The 20,367-nt window shown below is 40.2% G+C and overlaps 2 protein-coding genes across 3 annotated transcripts in view; one reads left to right on the plus strand and one right to left on the minus strand.

The window, feature by feature from the left end:
- Positions 1–20,367, plus strand: part of mbd2 (methyl-CpG binding domain protein 2) — a 62,277-nt gene that overhangs the window by 20,902 nt on the left and 21,008 nt on the right. Inside the window, exons 3-6 of one of the 2 annotated variants that reach the window (XM_070989813.1) lie at positions 970–1,110; positions 3,282–3,372; positions 3,449–3,626; positions 17,533–17,669. In XM_070989813.1, coding sequence (XP_070845914.1) covers positions 970–1,110; positions 3,282–3,372; positions 3,449–3,626; positions 17,533–17,650 — 528 coding nt within the window. In that variant the 3' untranslated portion in view covers positions 17,651–17,669. The remainder of the gene's footprint in view (positions 1–969; positions 1,111–3,281; positions 3,373–3,448; positions 3,627–17,532; positions 17,670–20,367) is intronic. The other variant, XM_070989812.1, reaches the window with a different exon arrangement.
- LOC139349219 (E3 SUMO-protein ligase ZBED1-like) lies at positions 5,368–7,776 on the minus strand. Its single transcript, XM_070989815.1, has 2 exons — positions 6,878–7,776; positions 5,368–5,929 (listed from the first exon to the last, which is right to left on the minus strand). Exons 1-2 carry the CDS (start codon positions 7,418–7,420, stop codon positions 5,771–5,773), a joined length of 702 nt encoding a protein of 233 aa, XP_070845916.1. The 5' UTR covers positions 7,421–7,776; the 3' UTR covers positions 5,368–5,770.

Consider the following 20,367-nt stretch of genomic DNA (forward strand, 5'->3'; position numbering starts at 1 on the left):
TTGACATAAATATAATGTAAATTTCATTGTGTATTGCCACATTTTTCTTTGTTTATATTGTTTATTTTTGTACTACTTAACTTAATGTTCAGTCTTGTTTTTTGTGTCTTTTTTGTTGTTCTTGAGCTGTGTATCTTTTCCTATGCAATGTTTCAACGAGAGTCAAATTCCTTTTTATGTGTACACATACTAGGTCAATAAAGCTGATTCTGATTCTGATTTTGATATGCACAGTAAATAAAGCATCAGCAAATAAGTTCATATTTCCATTTCTTTGCATTACTTCCTGTTCCCATGAAAAATTTACTGCTCAAATATTCCCAGAATTTTGCAATCCTAGTGAGGATACAGAAATTTCAATTTCACAATATGAGTGAAAACATGTATCTACCTATGCACTTTCAACCCATGGAGGTTCAAATGAGACAGCTGTCTGCAGTGTACTTCATTCACTTGAAATGATGGGGAAAGGGCAAGGGTGGAGAGGCGTCAGCAACCTCGCCCATCACTTTAACCTCTCAAATAGAAGTCAGAGAGGGAGATGACACAAAACTTACCAGTTACGAGCAGATTCAGTAGCCGATCCAGTGGTTTGCCAGCCTGTTGTGCTAGTTACTAGCCTCAGCATGTCACCAGGCGAGCCAGTAGCTGATCCATTATTTACACACACGAGTTACCACCTTGATCAAATGTATAGTTGACTTCTCATTTCTGAGTGGTGGCCTCTTGATTACTTGTTTGCTTCAACAGGGCTATAGTTGCCGTGGACTTCTCAGTAGTCTTAATGTTGGGTGTTACCCTGCACCATATATTATTAAGAAGGTAAACCATTAAAAGAAGAAAGTAAGGATGGATGAAAAGAAAAAGGGAAAGAAGGAAGGTAGGAACAAACGAAGGGATCTGGAAAGAAGGAAAGGAGAAAGGAAAGGAAACATGTCACCAACATGTGTTTCTCTCTGTCTCATCCAGGGAGGTAAACCAGACTTGAACACAGCTCTGCCAATCAGACAGACAGCATCCATCTTTAAACAGCCTGTTACCAAGGTTACAAGTCACCCTGGCAACAAGGTGAAGACAGACCCACAGAGAGCGACAGAGCAGCCCAGACAGGTGAGAGGCTGACACACACACACACACACACACACACACACACACACACACACACACACACACACACACACACACACACACACACACACACACACACACACACACACACACACATTCTGGAGTCAGCGTGGTAATGCCTGACGTTGGGCTATTTTACAAGAGATTGTAGAAGAAACCAGGTTGTCATGGAGACTGTGGCCAGTAGAGGGTGCTGAGACATCATGGAAAAAGCAGCATGGCACACACTGCCATCAACAGGGAGGAGTAAATATAGGAGAGAGAGGAAGAGTTGTTGTGAAGAAGAATGAAACAAAGACAAAGAGATGAGAAAGACGCAAAATAGAAAAAATGAAAGAGAATCATGTGACTTGTTGTCATCTTAGTACTTCTTTTATGCATTTGTGACAGCTTTTTTTCTTGCATTATAGTAAAGCTTACAAAGTAGTACAGTAATATAGTGTATAATAGTGTAGCATAATATACTGTATGTAGTTCTTGAGCTTTCTTAAAGGTTATCAGTTTGGAACAAACAGCACGGTGTAAGTTTTTAATTTATTTTTAGCTTGTCGTTGGATTTCAGCTGTTGATATCAGCACTGCTACTATGTGATATGATGATAAAGAGGACATGAAATGTAATATATTTTTTTACGTACAACTCTGACTTTGAAATACTTGGGATACTGTTTAAAAAGTACATAAAACAGAATGTAAACATTTGCAAACAAACTGTTTACTTGCAAAGGTTTTTTTTCCCTAAGCCCATGTAGGAATATCCTTAATAAAATCATGTGTTCACAAAGTGGTGAACCTCGCTCCATCCTTCCCTGTGAGCCTTTCAAGGATGCCCCTTTCATACCCAATCATTAGTACTGTCACGTGTAATGTTCCAAACAGGTGTTCTTATTCTTTTGTTGCTCCCGTCCCAACTTGTCTGAAATGTCTTGCTCACATCAAATGCTGTCTAATTCGGCCTAATGGACTATCAATATGGAAACAGACATCTAAGGGCAATTCTACGCATGTAGTTGCTGTAGGTACAGCGTCTGCTCAACACAGAGGTAGAAATCTAAATTGAAATTGAAGTCTCTTCAACATATCATGTACAGCTTGCTTTGGTTGTATTTATTTGGTCATGTCAATAAAGCAGATATATTGTCTTTTGTCAAATCAGATTTTATGTAAGAATTCTGTATTATTGGGATACTTTTTTCACTTGTTTTCTGTAGGGCTGGATCAGCAGTAAGGGTGTTGTGGTTGTATTTTATTCCGCTGTTTATTCCTACAGTACTGATCCACTGAAAAAAAAAATGTCCAGACCTTGATATTGCTTAATAAACCAGACCTGCTTCAAGTGAGGCAAACCATTGCAGTGATATAGAGGATTTAGAGAGGGGTGCCTGTGTCTATTTCCAAAGTGGCTTTTTTCATTCATTCCTGTTTAGGACAAGTTATGGATCACAGGAAAAATAGCATTTTCCTCCAGTTTTGGGGGATCTATAAATTGGAAATGAAAACGGCAATTGGGTTTGGGCCTTTCTGATGTTAAACAATATCCACATGAATCATCAAACTATTATGGTCTATCATCCATCCATCCATTATCTATACCACCTATCCCTTTCGGGGTTGCGGGGGGCTGGAGCCTATCCCAGCTACAATGGGCGAGAGGCGGGGTACACCCTGAACCGGTCGCCAGCCGATTGCAGATGGTCTATCAGTGGATATAATTATAGTTTTTCACAGACTACTTCATAGACACACCACAGTAACTGGAGTGGAAACATTATTTTGAAAGATTTGTTGACCCTAACCATAACCCTAACCCTTTCAGTACTTTATAGCGTGGTATTGGCAACTGACAGAGTTTGCGGTACGGGCCACACATTCTCACATCACATTCTTTTTTATTCAGCCTGCATGTGTGTGAAAACCAGTGTACGCAGCCTTTTAGTATGTGCACACCATTTATACATGAGGTCCCTGGTCGTTAAACTTGATGAATTAAGCTGTATTTCCTGTGGCTGCTTCACAGTAAAAACCTTCCAGCAGTTGGCATTGGAAAGCTCTTGATGTGAAGCAACAGGAAGTGCTTTGCTGACATTAACATCATACGCACAGCAGCAGACTCCATAGCCAATACTCAACTTTCTGTTGCCTGTCTGTCTGCAGCTGTTTTGGGAGAGGAGATTGAAAGATCTGCGTTCATCAGACATCACAGAGGAAGTACTGCGGACCATGGACCTGCCCAAAGGACTGCAGAGTATGTCTCCAGCCAGAACCTCAACACACACCATACTTCAGTCTCAATGCCTGACCTCTGACTTCTCTCTCTACAGGTGTTGGTCCAGACTCCAGCAATGAAACTCTGCTCTCAGCCATTGCAAGTGCTCTGCATATGAGCTCTGCTCCAATAACAGGACAGACATCTGTAGCTGCTGAGAAGAACCCAGCCATCTGGCTGAACACATCCCAGCCACTCTGCAAGGCCTTCACCATCACTGATGAGCACATCCGGTGAGAGATCTATTTTTTTGTCCCATGGTCACTGTGTCCACAGCTTTATTTGTACAGTCACTATTTCAACACTCAGATCAGCAGGTAGGGATGTATGCTTTGTGACTTTGATAATCAGTTTGACCTGAAACTTCTAACTTTGGGGCAGAAGGACTGCTAACATGCTAATGTAAGCATTTTGGGGACAGTTTTCTGAGTGTGTGTTGACAGATTAAATCACTTATGGAACAAATTGAAATGAATGTTACCTTACCACTTCAACCAGCAGGGGGGGCTGTAGGGTCTGACAGCTGAAACTATGAGCCTTCAGCTCTGAGAATGAATTTAAAACAGGGTTTCAAAAAGTGGCACATGGCTCTCCAGGGGGTCATGGGAGAGTAAGTAGGGGAATGTGGTGTGAGGGACATGAGGCAAAATACTGCGTAAGTGACGGGTGCATGCTGGTGTTGCCCCTGGTCTGCTCCTCTGGACCAAAATAATAGATAATCATTAAAATTATTTACCTATTTATTATTTAACAGGCCTGTTTTTGTTGTTGTTTTTGTTCGACAAAATCTGTATGTTTTTTTTTTTTTTACAGGTGATTTATTCACAGAAGCTGTATGTTTCCTAGTTAACATTCTTACCATCAGCCTTGAACCTTTGTAATGTATGGTTTGGGCAAATCTTCTGTGGTACAGTTGCATTTTAATAATTTTAGTTCAGAACTTCTTGTGTTACTGCTGGGCTGCAAACATGCACAAGCTTTTGCTTTGGTTTACTTAAGCACACAACAGTTGGTGCCAACTTTAGACTGACTCACGTATCTCCTCTTCACCCTTGGCTCTGGCATGTAGCACCTTGCCCCCCTCCCCTTCACAATACACAACTAACCCCATTGTCACTGCCACCTTGAAAACCATCTTTTCTGAACCACTAGAACTGATCTTAGGTTGATGTCCTTGACAAGAAAAGGCCTGCTTTTTCTCGGACGACTTGTCAGTTTTAACCAATTGTGCATCAATTTCAAGCTAGCCAATTCAGATACTTCCAAATGCAGGACTTTGTAAGGACCCATATTTCTGCATTCCCTGAAATCCCACCTGCCACAGGCACAGGTCATATGCATATTTTTCTATTACTTCTATGATCTTTTACAATCAACAAATGAATCCGTTATTGAAAGAAGAATAAACTGCGGACTACCTTCTCTGATCAATTCTGGGAAAAAGTTTTTGAAGCTATTTACTAGGGGTGGGAATCTCTGACTATCGCACGATTCGATTCTGATTTTTGGGTCCACCATTTGCTTCAGAATCGATTTTCGATTCAAAACGATTTACGATTCAAAACAATTTGATTGGTAATGATTTCTGCTTCAATCTGTAGGTGTGCAAAGGATCGTCATGATCTACTCCAGTCTGCTTTTCAAGACAGAATGACAAATGGAGACATTAAATTGTCTTTTTTTTTCTTTTTACATTTATTAAGTTTTGAATTCTAAGGAAAGTGCCTTTTCCACAAAAACAGTCTGTGGACCACAACTGCTACTCTATGTACTGTAGCTAGCTATAAAATAAGCTGAAACAAAAATAAAGTGCTTCTGTATAATAAAAATGGTACAGTTGAACACTCATTTCACAGGAAATTGCAGTACCAAAAATATAATGTGGAACACAACTGTTGCACAAATGAAAAACATTAATATTTCTCAGTAGAAAAGAAAAACAAGTTATGAAAATAACTTTTTCAAATGAAAAATATTACCAATAAGCTAGCTGCCTCTGAATTTTTCATTAAAGTGCCTCTTGCAACAATAGAACTGTCCACAACTGTGCAACTGATTGTATGATTTTCAACAAACCATGAGACAAGAGAACTGGACATGAATTGTGTCCAAGATTACTGTGCATTTGCAGGTGCAACATCCAGATTCTTTTGTAGGAAAAGAAGCTGGTCCACATGTGTTGGTGTAAGACTGCTTCATTGAGCTGTCACTATATCCCCAGTAGTAGAGAATACTCTCTCAGCTGCAATGCTAGTGCCAGGGATGTGCAAGAAGTGTTGAGCCTGTCTAGCCAAGAGAGGGAAATCTGCTTCATGGGTTCTCCACCAGCAGAGGGGGTTCTCTGACAGGGACAGTGGAGGGGCTTCCAAATATTTCTTTAGCTCCTCTTCAGCTCTGGTGCTGGCAGATTTACAGATGACAGTGACTCCAGTAAATGTCTTGCCAAATAGATTAACCAGTGCAGAGGCCCGTCTTTTTGGGGCAGGTCCTTCTTCTGGGTCTGGCTGTGGTCAGCCTCCTCTGAGTTCACATGATGCTACAGGAAAAAAAAACAAAAAACAAAAAATCAACAATCATATTAGTCATTATGTATAATATAATCACACCACCAGTCCCTCATTTTATGGTAAAATAAAATAAAAATGCAAACATAGCGCCATGCAAGATTTAGGCTGAATCCCATTTCACCCCTTGGCCCTCCCCCTTGGCCCTACCCCTCCGTTTTGCGTGTTCACGTGGAGGGGTAGGGATGTCCCAATTCCCATTATGACGGAGGGGTAGGGGGAAGTGGTAGGGCTATGTACCCCTCCAAACGGAGATTTTTCCGAGGCACACTCCAAACGGAGGGATACGACAGATTTCTCAGAATGCCTTGCAAGACCGGTATTTTCTCCATGAATGAAGTTTTAAAATGTACGAAAACCACTTTATTGTCTATTTTAACATTGTTTCAATGTGTAGTGGTCATTTTCCTTATAAAAAAACCCCGAAAAAAATCGATAGTAGTCGAGGCTTCAGTTACGTGGTTACTGTTGCCAGGCTGAATGCCACTGGCAGTGCTCTGTGGGCAGCCTGATAATCTGCAGTGATAACGTTATCAATAATAACTTTGGCAACCTCGCTGCTGGTATTCAGTTACATTGACAGCGTTGTGGGATACAACTTGCAGGAATGTCATACACAAATCGAATGTGACGGTAGCATTAGCTTGTCGCATCTGCCTACGTAAGAGGCAGCGGCGACTACTGATGACGTACGTGATTGTCGAAGGGGTGTCCCAATTCGGAGGGGTTGACTTTCGGCCCTACCCCTTGGCACTCCGTTTCAAGGGGCAAGGGACAAGGGGTAGGGCTAAGGGGTAGGGGTAGAAAAGAGAAGTGGGATTCACCCTTAACTTTGACCTACATTACTATCCATTTTCAACATGTATAAATGTGTTACGCAGTTTACAAATATATATGTTGTTCAAGAACAGGTAATTTACCTCAAGTGCAGCAGCCTCTGCAACTACATTGGCATGGACTTCCAGCTGGTCCTCCTTGGCGAGGAAAGGCAGGGCTTTGAATCTGGGGTCCAAGAAGGAAGCAGTGTAGAGCATGCGCTTATCCTGCACATTACTGTATCTTTTTACCAGATCTTCATGGATTTTCAGATTAATTTCCCGAATAACTTGAGTGCCAGCAGCAACGCCAGCTGCTTCGGTGGCTTGCAGCGACTGAGCATGCAGAGGAGCAATAATTGAGAGTGTAGGTGTAGAATCCTCGGACATTATGTGGGTTGCATCTTTCATTGATTTCAGTGCTGATGCTATTTCCTCAGCAGGGGAGATGTCAATCTCGCTGAGTGTGCAGTCGCTTCCACATCTTCTCACCTGTGGGGACAGGAGCACAGCACAAATAGCAGGCTGCTGCTTTATGAATCGCTCAATCATGTCCAGTGCGCTGTTCCATCGTGTTGCAACATCTGTTTTGAGTTGCACCGGTAACTGCAGAATTTTCTGTTTCTCCTGCAGTTCATGATTTGCCATGGTGCAGCGGTGGAAGAAGCCAGTTATTCGTCTGATCCTCCCCAGCAGTCATGACACCGTAGTGAGCTTCAGAGCTCGTTGAGCAGCCAGGTTGAGAGTATGGGCAAAACATGAAAGTGCCAGGTTGTCAATCTGTGTAGCGGCGAGCATATTGGCAGCATTATCAGCCACAATCACCAGATCCGCGACGGTCAGTCCCCATTCATTAGCAACGGAGTGAAACATTGCATTGACATTCACGGCCGTGGCTTTCGTGCATCACACAAGTTTGCAAAAGACGGGATTCGAGCAGCCACGTATCAGTTATATAGTGAGCTGTGAATGTCACAGAAGACTGGGTTGCTCTCGATGTCCATGCATCATGTCAGTGCCATTCTGGTCATTTTGGTCAAGGCACTGGCGACTTTTCTTTTAGTCTTTTGGTAGACCCCAAAAGTGGCATTCTCCTCCATCGTTAGTGCCCTGCCATGTCTCGTTACCCCTGCTATTGTCTGTGGTGAGAATGTCTGTGTGTCTGTGTGTGTGTGCGTGCGTGTGTGTGTTTGAGTGTGTGTGTGTGTGTGTGTGCGTGTGTGTGTGTGTGTGTGTGTGAGTGTATGTATGTAGTTGAGGGTGGGTGTTTGTACATATGGAGGGTGGGAGGAATAGGTTTTTATTGTTGTTCTATTTTAATTTATATTGTTTTTAACTCTTGTGAAGCACTTTGTGTTGCATTTTATTATGTATGAAAAGTGCTATATAAATAAAGTTTGATTTGATTTTAAAGCTGTGGCACAGCTGTCTCAGTGAAAAACTTATGGGATGGTATAGCGTACCTTGGCTCCGCTGTCTGCAACATGCAGATAAACCCCTCGTTCTCCACCACACTGTAAGGCCGTAAGTCTTTGGCGATGAAGCAGGCAATAGACCTGGTTATTTTTTTGGCCTGCTTGGAGCTGGCAGAGAGTTTGGTGAAGCACTGCAGTGTGTGTTGGTCTGTCACTGGTGGCTGACTCTGCACCATGTCCTTTAACTCTGGGTGATGCCTCGTGATGTGAACCCACACATTTGTGGTGATCCCGAAGTGCTTAATCTTCATTTTGCAAACCTTCCACACTGCAAAGCTCATGCGATCCCCATGTGATCTGACACACCTGGGCTGTCTGTGTCCCCAGTTATTTAGGTTTTGGGGGTTATTCTTCAATATAGGCTTCAAAATCATACAGATTCAGATTTCATCATTTCCTCACAAAACCATCAGTGGAGATCAACAGAAGATAACTTCATAACAAATATTCAAACTAATGTAACTGCCTTAACCTCCCTACTTGCATGCAGAAGAATTCTTCTGTTGTGGAAATCCTCTCTACGCCTGTTTTTAAATCCTGGATATGCAATGTGATGACCTTCAGAAATTTAGAAAAAAAAAAACATTAAAAGGGTGCCTCTCAAAGATTCTGTTCCCACTCGCAATCATTAATCAGTTAGTTTGAGCAGCTGCCTGCTAGTGAAATTTCACAAAAGAGATATGCTTTGGGCTTGTCTGCCTTACTGCCTACTCTCCACCAAGCCCCTCTTTAAGGAGATGTGCGGGCATAGATATGTGTGTTTCAGTCACTGTCCTGTGTCAATGATAATGATGATTGATAAGTTATAGGCCTCATATTCCAAGTTTAGGATTGTCAGTAGTACTGCAACAGTCTTGTGCTATGAAAGACTGATTTTTATACTTCCATAATTTCCATTTCTTGTTTCTTGTTTGTTTCATTTCATTGTTACAATACTTATCATTCTCATCTTTATTTCTATTTTTCTATGGCAAATCATTGTTATTTTATTTATACACTTTTATGGACTTTAACTGCTATCTTTGTTATCTACTTATGCTGTCATTTTAAAATTCAAAGAGGTCAAGTTAGAGAAAATTTCCTCAAGCAAAGGTCCGGGGCATCATAATGTGCAACTTTCATTATGATTTACTGCTAAATATACTGCAGTAGCTTAGTTGTTGTATAAGCGTCCGTCAACAACTGACCAATCAAATAAAGAAAGTAAAATTCAATAATATTTCAACAATTGTTATTTTCACTTTTCATATTGAACTCATAATGATTGAGTACACCATCTGAAATTACTTTTCTCTGACTGTTGTCTCTTGTTTCCTCTCTGCCCTGTGAGTGTGCATCTCACTCACTGACTAGATTGCAGTGCTTATTGGAATGCACAGATTTGATTTACTGAGTACCATCACATGAGATGATTGTGTGGGTTTCCTGGACCACTAAACAGTGTCACAAAGGCTAGAAATAGTGCACCATTTAAAATAGAAATGCTCTGTTAAAATTTAGTAATTCAAAGGTCTTTAGCTGCAGACAGATACAGACAGACACACATGGCACACCTTGTTCCCCTTGTTGTGTTAAAAAGTGATGAGATGTGTGAGCAGAGTAATGTTGCATGTGAAAACAGTTTAATATAACAGAAACAAGGGCGATATCCAAAAATGTCATTTTTTATTTTCATCCTCTGATGAGACCCTCAAATGGGTGAATCCAGCGTCTTCCTCTCTAGCCGGAGACAGATTAGATGAGTGCAAATGACTGATGGATGCTGGATAGTGGGAGTAATAAGTTGTAGGGAGAGAGGAGGATGAGAGGCTAAGGCTAAGAAAGGACAGATGATGAGAGATCAAGACTAATGAAGCATGAAAGACAAGGTGGATGAGGATGAAGAACAGTAGCCATCACCATAGTTACACAGGGAAATTGACATCAAACATGTGATTCAAAATAACATCCAGGTAGCTGCTGAAAGAAAGGAAGCCAGTAATCAGCTAAAAATGAGCATCATCTGAAGATACATCCGGCTCACCTGCTGTAACAGACACCTGGGGCCATGGTTACTAACATTCTGCACTCTTAGTGATAATGGGCATAGAATGGACAGTGAAATTGATTGGCATAATCATATATTAATTCAGTCTCTATTAAGACATGGTGTACTTATGAATATTATTTTATGTAATGAACATAAAATAACATACACACACACTTCCTGTTTCCTGTGCTGGAGCTCTGAATGTTTGGCTCTAACAGTCCATCAAAAATCATGAAAATGACTTGACATCTAAGCAGTTAAGTGAAGTTTATGGCTTTACGTGGTCATTGAGAATCAACTGGTGTGTTTAGTTTCAATTATTTTTGATGTTTTGGGCACTTTTGATAACACGTGTCAAAAGTGTGAAACACCAGCCAAATTTAAAATGGAGGAGGTCAAGAAAGCCTTGAAAGAACTGGCAAAGAAAATTGATGGAATGGCAGAAAATGTGGGCAAAATAAGTGGTTTGGTTGAAGATGTGAGGAAACTAAACAACCTACTCGCACTGAAGGACGAGAAAATTGCAGAACTGGAGAAAAGAGTTGATGAGCTGGAGCAATATACACAAAAAGAAGATGTGATCATTAGCGGCCTGAAAACAACACACCGCTACTACTCGAACGTCATCCGAGGGGAGAGCAGTGGAGTGGACCTAACTGAAGGAGAAAAACAGCCGCTGGAGGAGCAGATGATCCAGTTCTTAAACAGAAACAACACCTCCATACATAAGGAGAGTATCGCTGCTTGCCATACTCTTCCCAAAAGAAATGGACAAATGGAACGAACCATCATTCTGAGATTTGTGAACAGAAAACACAAAATGGAGCTTTTGAAACAAGGAAGGAAACTGTAGGACACACAGATGTATGTGAACGAACATCTTCCGAAAAGGAATGCTGAGATGGTGGTGGTGAGTAGGTGTATGCCTATATGGAACAGCCCTGCTACATACTATGTAGGTTTATTACTTCCTTTTTGGCTAAGGCTGATGTCTGACCTTCTGCTATCCATATTCCTTTTCTACATCCCCCATGGACTCATATTGGACTTCTTCTGTTTATCACTACACCTGCCGATTTTTTATACCACCATTACTCAGTTTTTTTGTTGGATTCAGTTTGGATAAATTGTCTCATTATCTATTTTTGTGGGTGTGTATATGCTCAAATTTGGATGTGTGTGACTGGGAAGGCGACTGTGTGCGACCACACTGAACAATAGATATAGACCCCGAAAGTAATTTTTTTGACTATGTAACTAGTAATTGTTGTTATTACACCGAAAACCAGTTTAAGGAGAAATTCAATTTAGAGCATGGTATATCAATCGTACACTTCAATTGTAGGAGTCTATATGCAAATTTTAATAAGATCAGAGACTATCTACAGCATTACACCATGCAGATTAATTAAGAACGGATGACACCCTGAATACATTCAGAAATGATCTGTTAGTTCAAGACTGGAGGAATGTTTATGAAAAGGAGGATGTTGATTCAGCTTATAACTTCCATCCATCCATTATCTATACCACCTATCCCTTTCGGGGTTGCGGGGGGCTGGAGCCTATCCCAGCTACAATGGGCGAGAGGCGGGGTACAGCCTGAACCGGTCGCCAGCCGATTGCAGGGCCACATTCAAGGACAAACAAACATTCACACTCACTCTCACACCTACGGACAATTTAGAGTCATCAATTAACCTAATGAGCATGTTTTTGGTCTGTGGGAGGAAGCCGGAGTACCCGGAGAGAACCCACGCATGCACGGGAAGAACATGCAAACTTCACACAGAAAGGCCCCGCCTGGCCCGGGGATCGAAGCGGCAACCTTCTTGCTGTGAGGCACGCGCACTACCTGCTGCGCCACCGTGCAGCCTAGCTTATAACTTATTCCTTAATATTTTTTTGACTTTATATCATAAAAACTGTCCAATTCAGCAACCAAAGAAAACATCAAAATGTCCAGATAACCCCAGGTTTACGGGGGTCTGTTGAATGCCTGCAAAAAAAAAAAAAGATTTACACAAAGACTTTATCAAGCACAGAACTGAGGAAAAAGAAATTAAATATAAGACATAAAAATATAAATGGATATTCTAAGAAAATGTAAGAAAGATTATTATAGTAAATTATTGGAAACCAATACAAATAACATAAAGGTCACCTGGAATATTTTAAATTCAATTATTAGAAGAAAAAAAAACAAGTGCTGGATTCCCAAATGAATTTCTTGATAATGGTAAGATAATTAAAAACAGTGATGAAGTGGTGGCAGGCTTCAACAGATTCTTTGTAAATGTCGGGCCCAAGATGGCCGATGAGATAATCCCTCCACAAGGGCGTGGTGTCTCACAAATCTTTGAAGAAAGAAACTCAGCTACTATTTTTCTGAGAGATACAGATAAAACCGAAATAATTGACATTGTTAATAATTTTAAGAAGACATCAAGGGATTGTGATGATATTGATCTATTCTTAATTAAACAAGTAATTGTAGCTATAGCAGATCCCATACCACATATCTGCAATCTCTCACTGAAACTGGGCACCTTTCCCATTAAGATGAAAATAGCCAAAGTCATTCCTATCTTTAAAGCCGGTGAGCAGAATCTTTATACTAACTACAGGCCAATTTCATTGCTTCCCCAATTTTCTAAAATCTTGGAGAAGATATTTGCCACCAGATTGGACAGTTTTAGTGATAAGCATGAGATCTTAACTGATAGTCAGTATGGTTTTAGACCAAATCGATCTACATCTTTGGCTCTAATTGACCTTGTGGAAGAACTAACTACCAGCATTGATGACAAGAAGTTCGCCATAGGGGTATTTATTGACCTTAAAAAGGCCTTTGACACAATTAATCATCATATTTTGCTTCAAAAACTGGAAAGATATGGGATTAGGGGTGTAGGGCTCAGTTGGATAAGAAGTTATTTAGAACATAGACAACAGTTGGTGCAGATGGGAGAGGAAAAGTCAATGCCCCTAAATATAACTTGCGGTGTACCACAAGGATCAATAATGGGACCAAAATTATTAATATTATACATAAATTATATTATTAATACTTCGAATATTTTGAAATTTGTCATTTTTGCAGATGACACAAATATCTTTTGTAAAGGAGAGAACCTCCAACAGCTGTTAAGGATCGTCTCTGAAGAGCTAGCCAAGCTAAAACTGTGGTTTGATACAAATAAATTATCTTTCAATATAAAGAAAACCAAATTCATGATTTTTGGGAAACGCAAAATTCCAGAAGACTTAACCATTGAAGTACTGTGTGATAACACCAGACTAGAAAGAGTTTATGAAAATTCCTTCCTGGGAGTAATAATTGATCACAATCTCAGCTGGAAACCGCAAGTCAAACACATTTGCTCTAAATTGGCAAAGACTAATGGTATACTTTGTAAAGTCAGACACATACTGAATCATACATTCTATACTGCTCGCTTTTTCTTCCTGATCTGTCCTATTGTGCTGAGGTGTGGGGTAATACCTACAAATCCACCCTAAAGACAATATGCACCATGCAGAAAAAGGCAATGAGAATAGTTAGCAATGTTGGCTATAATGCACAAACAAATGATTTATTTTTAAAATTACAAACATTCAATTTTTTTTTAAATTCATGGATATGGTGGATTTCAAGACCACACAAATTATTTACAAAGCCAAAAACAACTTACTCCCTAATAATATACAAAAATGGTTTAAAGATAGAGAGAGTGGTTATAATTTAAGAAGGAGAGGGAATCTCTTACAATCCAAGCTGCGCACCACACTCAAAAGCATGTGCATATCTGTCAATGGGGTGAGGTTGTGGAATAATTTACCAAAGAAAGTGCACACATTGCTCAATTCAAGAGACAGTTTAAAATTCTCACATTAGAAAACTATAACAATTGAGGTGAAGGTGGGCCAAATGTTTCATTTCCACTTTAAGAGGTTGTACTGAATTGTTTAGCAATAAAGTTTTTTTATTTTTTGCATTTTTTTTTTCCTTATTTCAAATATTCTCTTGTATTATATGGAGTATTATATGTATATATTGTTTTTTATTTCCAGTACTAACTACCTCAGATGAATCAAGAGTTTTTCATTTGGACAAATGGCGGTACTTTGATAAAATAAACAGTAGCCGTGTTAGAAAATTAAGATGTATAAAAGGGGAAGGTAAACATAAGTTAGCTTCTTCCTTCTCCTTTTTTGAACATGTAGAGACCTTTATTTATTTTCTGTGAGAAATGTCATGTGAAAAATGCTTCCTTGTTGATTCTCATGTTCAAAAATAAATTTAATTTCATTCATTCATTCATTCATTCATTCATTCATTCATTCATTCAACATCTCTGTTGAATAAATTGAAAGCTATATTAAACAGTAGCCTAAAAAATGTTTGAAAACACAGACCTACTTGTGCAGTAACCCCACATGCTGATAGTTTTATTTGGATACATTTATTTACCATGATGGTATTTGGAAGGCCTTTTAGTGGGAATGTGGCTCAGCTTTCACAAATTTCCAATAGATTCTTTTGTATATTGAGAGATGTGAGTACATCTCTAATGAGATCGAACACAAACATTATCCCTTCATGATCTAATCTGTAGCGTTTCATTAACTTTCTGTCAGTCAGCACTTGTGTATATGTCTCCTACCTCCTTGTCAGTCCCCCATTTTCTCCTCTGCTTAACAAACTCTTCGGTGGGATGTCCCCCTCCTGTTGGAAAGTATGTGCTGACCAGCTGACACCCATCTTCACCCAGATCTTCAATAAATCACTGAAGCTGTGTGAAGTTCCCTCATGCTTCAAACGCTCCTTGACTACTACGGATCACCAAAACAACCAGACACAATAAAAACAGTTACTTCTGACTGCTGAAGGAAGAACCTACAGTATCTCTCCTTCACACACTGTGAGTGAAGCATCCTGTTATTGAAGGAGCTGCTCAGTGCTGTCTGCGTGTCCTGCCTGGGGTGGGACATGATCTCCATCAGGGATGATAGAGAGAGAGAAACAGAGTTGAAAGACCAGATAGAACTTCAACTCTGACTTCAAAATCTGACTTCATGGTTGTTCCCACAAAGGAAAGATAACGGATGACAATCCTGTTGTTGTTGTTTCTGCAGTGCATTCCTCAGATTAGAGTCCCCCAAAACCACGTAGACAATTCCAGCAACCTCACAGGCACTGTCAGGATATGTGTGTGTGTGTTTGTTTGCCTTTGTTTTGCCATCTCCTTCTTCTCCTTCTTTCTCTCATTCCAATTTACCTCTCCTCCTCTTTCTCCTGTCTCCTCCCCTTATATCTCCTCCATAACTATCTCCTCCAGCCCTCGTCCTTCCTCTCCTCCTTCTCTTGTCTCTCTCCTCCATTAATTTCCAATTCTCTCTCTTCCCTCCTCCCTCTCCAGCTGAATGTGCTTATCATCCTAAATCGTTCCTTTCCTCTCCCTCCTCTTCATCTTTTTCCCCATATTCATCCTCTGCTACATCACACTCACACATCTCTCCTCCCTTTTTGCCCTCTTTTCTCTCATTTTTGTTTTTTATTTTTGTTTTTCTTTCACTTTTTCTTTTTAACTGTGTTCATTCTTCATGTTATCCTGAAAATGTAAAAGAAGCAAATGTCATTGTATAGCATGACCACGTCTAGTGGCATCTCTCTTAGGCTGATTCTGTCTTTTCTTTGTGTTTCTTTGTCTTTTGGTTTTGACAAAAGGCATCAGAAATCTTCTCTGTGTTGTGGCAGCAAAGACAATAAATACTCACATCTCCTTTAAAGAACTAATGTTGACTTTGAGGGAGCTGTCTAAATTCACCACAAACTCCTGATATTCTTAGCAGCTTAACATCTAAGTTGCATAAACACTGTTTTTAATCACTGAGATCAACTCGCTTCTTCACTTCCTTTTTATTGTTGGTTGATTTGAGGTGGAGTCTTGGGACAGTGATGTCAGTTCAATAAACGGTTTCATCCTGAGCGAAATAGACTATATGGCCAAAAGTATGTGGACGCCCAACTCTTCTTGGCTTACATAGTAGCTGAATATTTTGTCAAAACTATATAACCTTTGAAAGTAGAAATAACAGACTGGCTAGTGGGTTTAATTTGTAAGAAAGAAGCACGCATTTACTCTGTTCAACACACCGGCAGCCGATGATGACCAATGATAGCTAGTGTGTAGCAAATTTTACTGTCTGACAATTTTCTACTTGTTTTACACAACTATTTAGGTGTCACAAGTACACATTTCAGTGATATTATTATGTAAAGCAAGAAAGAAGTTCACTGTGCCGGTTTGTTTAATGTAATTACCCCCTCTGCCCACTGTGGCTGCTTTTCAGCAAGTCTCCTGGTTGCACCAAATGTTGGAACCTGGCTGCAAAGATTATCTTCCATTCAGACACAAGAGTTTTAGTGTCCAACACTGGTGTTGGTTCGGTATGATCTGACTCACAGTTGTAGTTCCAGTTCATCCCAAAGGTGTTGGGGTTGAGGTCAGGGCTCTGTGCGGACCAATCAATTTCTTCCACACCAAACTAGAAAAATCATTTCTTTATTGAAGGGTGGAGGAAAGGGTCAAACACAAACTGCTGCCACAAAGTTGAATGCACACTGTTGTCTTAAATATCATTGTATATTGCAGAATTAAGATTTCCTTTCATGGACCTGAAGGCACCCAAACCAGGAAAGAGCCCTTTTCACATATATCTGAAAAGCTCCAAGTTGGATTGCCATGAAATTCTCTGTTCCAATTCCTGCTCCACTAAGTATGGACTTTTTATGAGATTGAAATGATGCCATGACATTTCCTTTAGAATCACTCTCAGGATTAACTATACATTTTACAAACAGTATTTGAAAGAACTTCAAACAAAGTAATTAATATTCTAAACAAAGGAGTCATTTTTGGGGTTTGTGTTTCTGTTCAGTTTTAAGGGTCGTAGTATTTTCAGTTGTGAGTGATACAGTACATGCAATGACAGATAGACAACACACACAGGTGCTATGATTTATGTTTTCTCTTCAATCTTGTTCAGGAATATTTGATGTGTCAGGTGCAGTCTTGAATTTGCTGACTGAAAAGTGTTTTAATTGTGCTTGATGTTTGTGTTATATAATTATGTAATAATATAGTGATACATGACATTAAATATGTAATATTTGGACAAATGGTAAACCAGCAGATGTAGATTAGGATTCATAATAAGACATCCTCTCTCGCCTGTGTATGTGTGTGCAGAGAACAGGAGCTGGAAGTTTACCAGGCCAGGAGGAGTCTGGAGGAAGCACTGATGGCCGATGGTTTGGCGCGGGCCGCTGAAAACACTCGAGAGCTGCTAGAGGGGAAAATGGCCTGAAGATGGACAGGTGAGTTAGGTAAATAATATCAGTAATCGTGTTGATAATAAGCAGCAGAAAGAAAAACACTTGTGTGGTCTCATCATGCTTTTAGCATCATAGTTCAAACAGAACCTCTGCACTTTCTTTACCTTTCTTTGGTTCTACTGCAGTTTATTGTCATTAAACTGCCTGCTGAAGGGGCCAGATGGGCAGTATGTAGCCATAGCCCTTCTGTTTATCATGGGATCATCATTACACAGCTGTCAGAAGCACAAGTCTAAACCATTGTGTTGAGATTGCAACATGCTAAGTAGAGGCTTAGCAAAAAATAGCATAAACTGTGAAAGATGAGTCTCGAGCAGCATACTGTATGTTGATAATGAGCTTGGTTTCTGCCCTCTGATTAGAGGGTGTTAACTCTGTTTTTGTATAGATTTCAAAATGTAACAAAATCCCAAATGCTTGAATGCCAGCATTAACCTTGCAAGGCTCAGCAGGATTTTTAAACAGTAGATGGTGTATTGACCCTTTATCAAGACATGGAATGGTGATTTTTATTAATTTGGTAAGAAGTGTCACTCTTAACACCAGCACAGATGTGTTTCATCGCAGTACACTTATGTAATTGAGTTTACAGCTCAAAAACCTGTCTAAGTGTGCAGTACCTCTTTAAACGTGTCAAAGACCCCTTCTCAAATGTGCAGATGAGATGCAGATAGAAGAGATGACAGTGAACATTAACCAGTTGTCATGGTAACACAACCTGCTTTCAGGCAGGCAAGATGAGGCACACATCAGTCTGAAACAGAATCTGTCAGAGTGAGGGAAGAGAAAAGAGGAGGTGGTTTAAAAAGTCTGCATCTATATCTAAAAATGTTAGAAACACAAGTGCTATAGTTTTGGTTTTATCATCACCATTAAAGCTGCAGTAGGTAACTTGTATAAAAGTAATTTTTTGTCATATTTGCTAAAACTGTCCCTATGCCCAGACAGCAGTACATGAAACATGTAAACTGTGAAAAAAATGGCTCCATTGGTCCCACCTACTGCTCCTACTGCGATTTGCAAGAATCCACCGTGCCCAACACAAAACAACCAATCAGAGCCAGAGGAGTGTCTGAGGGAGTGTCTGACATCTGTCAATCACTACTCACACACGCTGCGAACCATCCCCCTCCCTCTGTTCATGCTGCCGGCTGCCGCTCAGTCAAACAGCTCTGTGAGTGGCGTCAAGAGGCCAGTGAAAGCTATGGCGGAGCAACAGCCACCCGCAAAGCTAATGTGGTGATTGTTACAGTAACACTCTGCAGTGCCTACAGTATGTTAGCGACTGTGATGTAGCGGCTGGGCAGAGTTAGCTGCAGCAGAGAGGGAGGGGGAGTGACGTGCAACTTGTGTTGGTTCAAATTTTCAGGCTACTGCAGCTTTAACAGAGTAACCAACAACACAAGTGACAACATGTCACACACATCTCAACCTCTACACAAAGCAGCTTCGTGCACAGACAGATTCAGTAAGTAAAGTAAAGAACTAGAGAATTAGTAAACTAGTAAACTACTCCACTACCAAGGTGCAGAACTACTGAACTACTAATGTTCCACTGATATGACTCAATATCTGTGTTGCGGTTTGAGGAAAGTTACAGATCACACCTTGAAATGTCTTGAACGATGCAGAAGCAGAACCAATCTGCTCTGTCAGAGTCTCTGTCTGTGTGCGTGTGTGTGGTGAGACTTGTGAATGCTGATGGGATTCTTGGCGTATGATTGAAACTCAGTCATGCAGCAGACTGAGTGTGTTAATGTGTGTGTATAGGTCTGCATGTGTGTATGTGTGCCCATGTATTACTCACGTTGTGGGGGCATAAATCTGTTTACATAGTGGGGACTCACCTTACTTGTGGGGACAAAATACAGGTCCCTATAATGCAAATCATTACATTTTAGGGTGAATACTGGGGTTAAGGTTAGGGTTAGGCAAGTAGTGGTTATGGTTGTGGTTCGGGTAAGTCTTCAGGAAATGAATGTAAGTCTGTGTAATGTCTCCAAAAGTGATGAAAACCTAACTTTACTATTTCCCAGCCACTTATCCAGGTCAGGATCGTTGTGGAAACAGGGCAGCACAACAGATCAGAGACTGCTTTCAGTGTCAAAAGGTTTTGCTGCAGAGTTTGAGATCTTAAGGATTTTTTCCCACAAAAGAGGCTTAGAGAAAGTCTGATCCGATGACTGCCATCTGGATCATTTTAACTTAAGTTTGACTCCTGTTCTTGTTATGTCCAGCTTTTGCTCTCAGATGATTTAAGAACAGAGTTCAGTTTGTCCTGAAAGTGAAAGGTCATGGGGCCATTAAATGAAACAGGCTCATTCTCTTGGGAGCAGGAATGTTATCAGTAAATTTCATGTGGATCTATTCTGAGCTCCAGTTGTGAAATGTGCCTAAACTAATCCATGCTAACATTATTTCATCTAGCTAAAATGATCCTGTAATTCTCATGCTGCACAACTGGGTCTTCAAACACAGTTAGAGGACTGATTTATCATTCATTTTGGACATCACCAGAGCATTATTATTTTTGAAAAGGTGAAATATTGGCATACATTTTAAGCCAGCTTTGAAGAATTTAAAAATCCAGCTTTTGGTAAATCATCAACAGTCAAAAGTTAACTCTGTTAGCTATGTAAAGAGAAAAGGTCACTGTAGTTGAGATACCTTGATATGGACAGACTGCCAT

Source organism: Chaetodon trifascialis, chromosome 20 (genome assembly GCF_039877785.1).
Source record: "Chaetodon trifascialis isolate fChaTrf1 chromosome 20, fChaTrf1.hap1, whole genome shotgun sequence".
NCBI lineage: Eukaryota > Metazoa > Chordata > Actinopteri > Chaetodontiformes > Chaetodontidae > Chaetodon > Chaetodon trifascialis.

What these genes read in the sequence shown, in the direction of transcription:
- LOC139349219 (XM_070989815.1), bottom strand. Translation starts at nt 7,420, where the DNA reads ATGGCAAATCATGAACTGCAGGAGAAACAGAAAATTCTGCAGTTACCG. An exon ending in CAGAGGCTGCTGCACTTGAG is followed by an intron (nt 5,930 to 6,877) that starts GTAAATTACCTG and finishes TTTTTCCTGTAG; the next exon opens with CATCATGTGAACTCAGAGGA.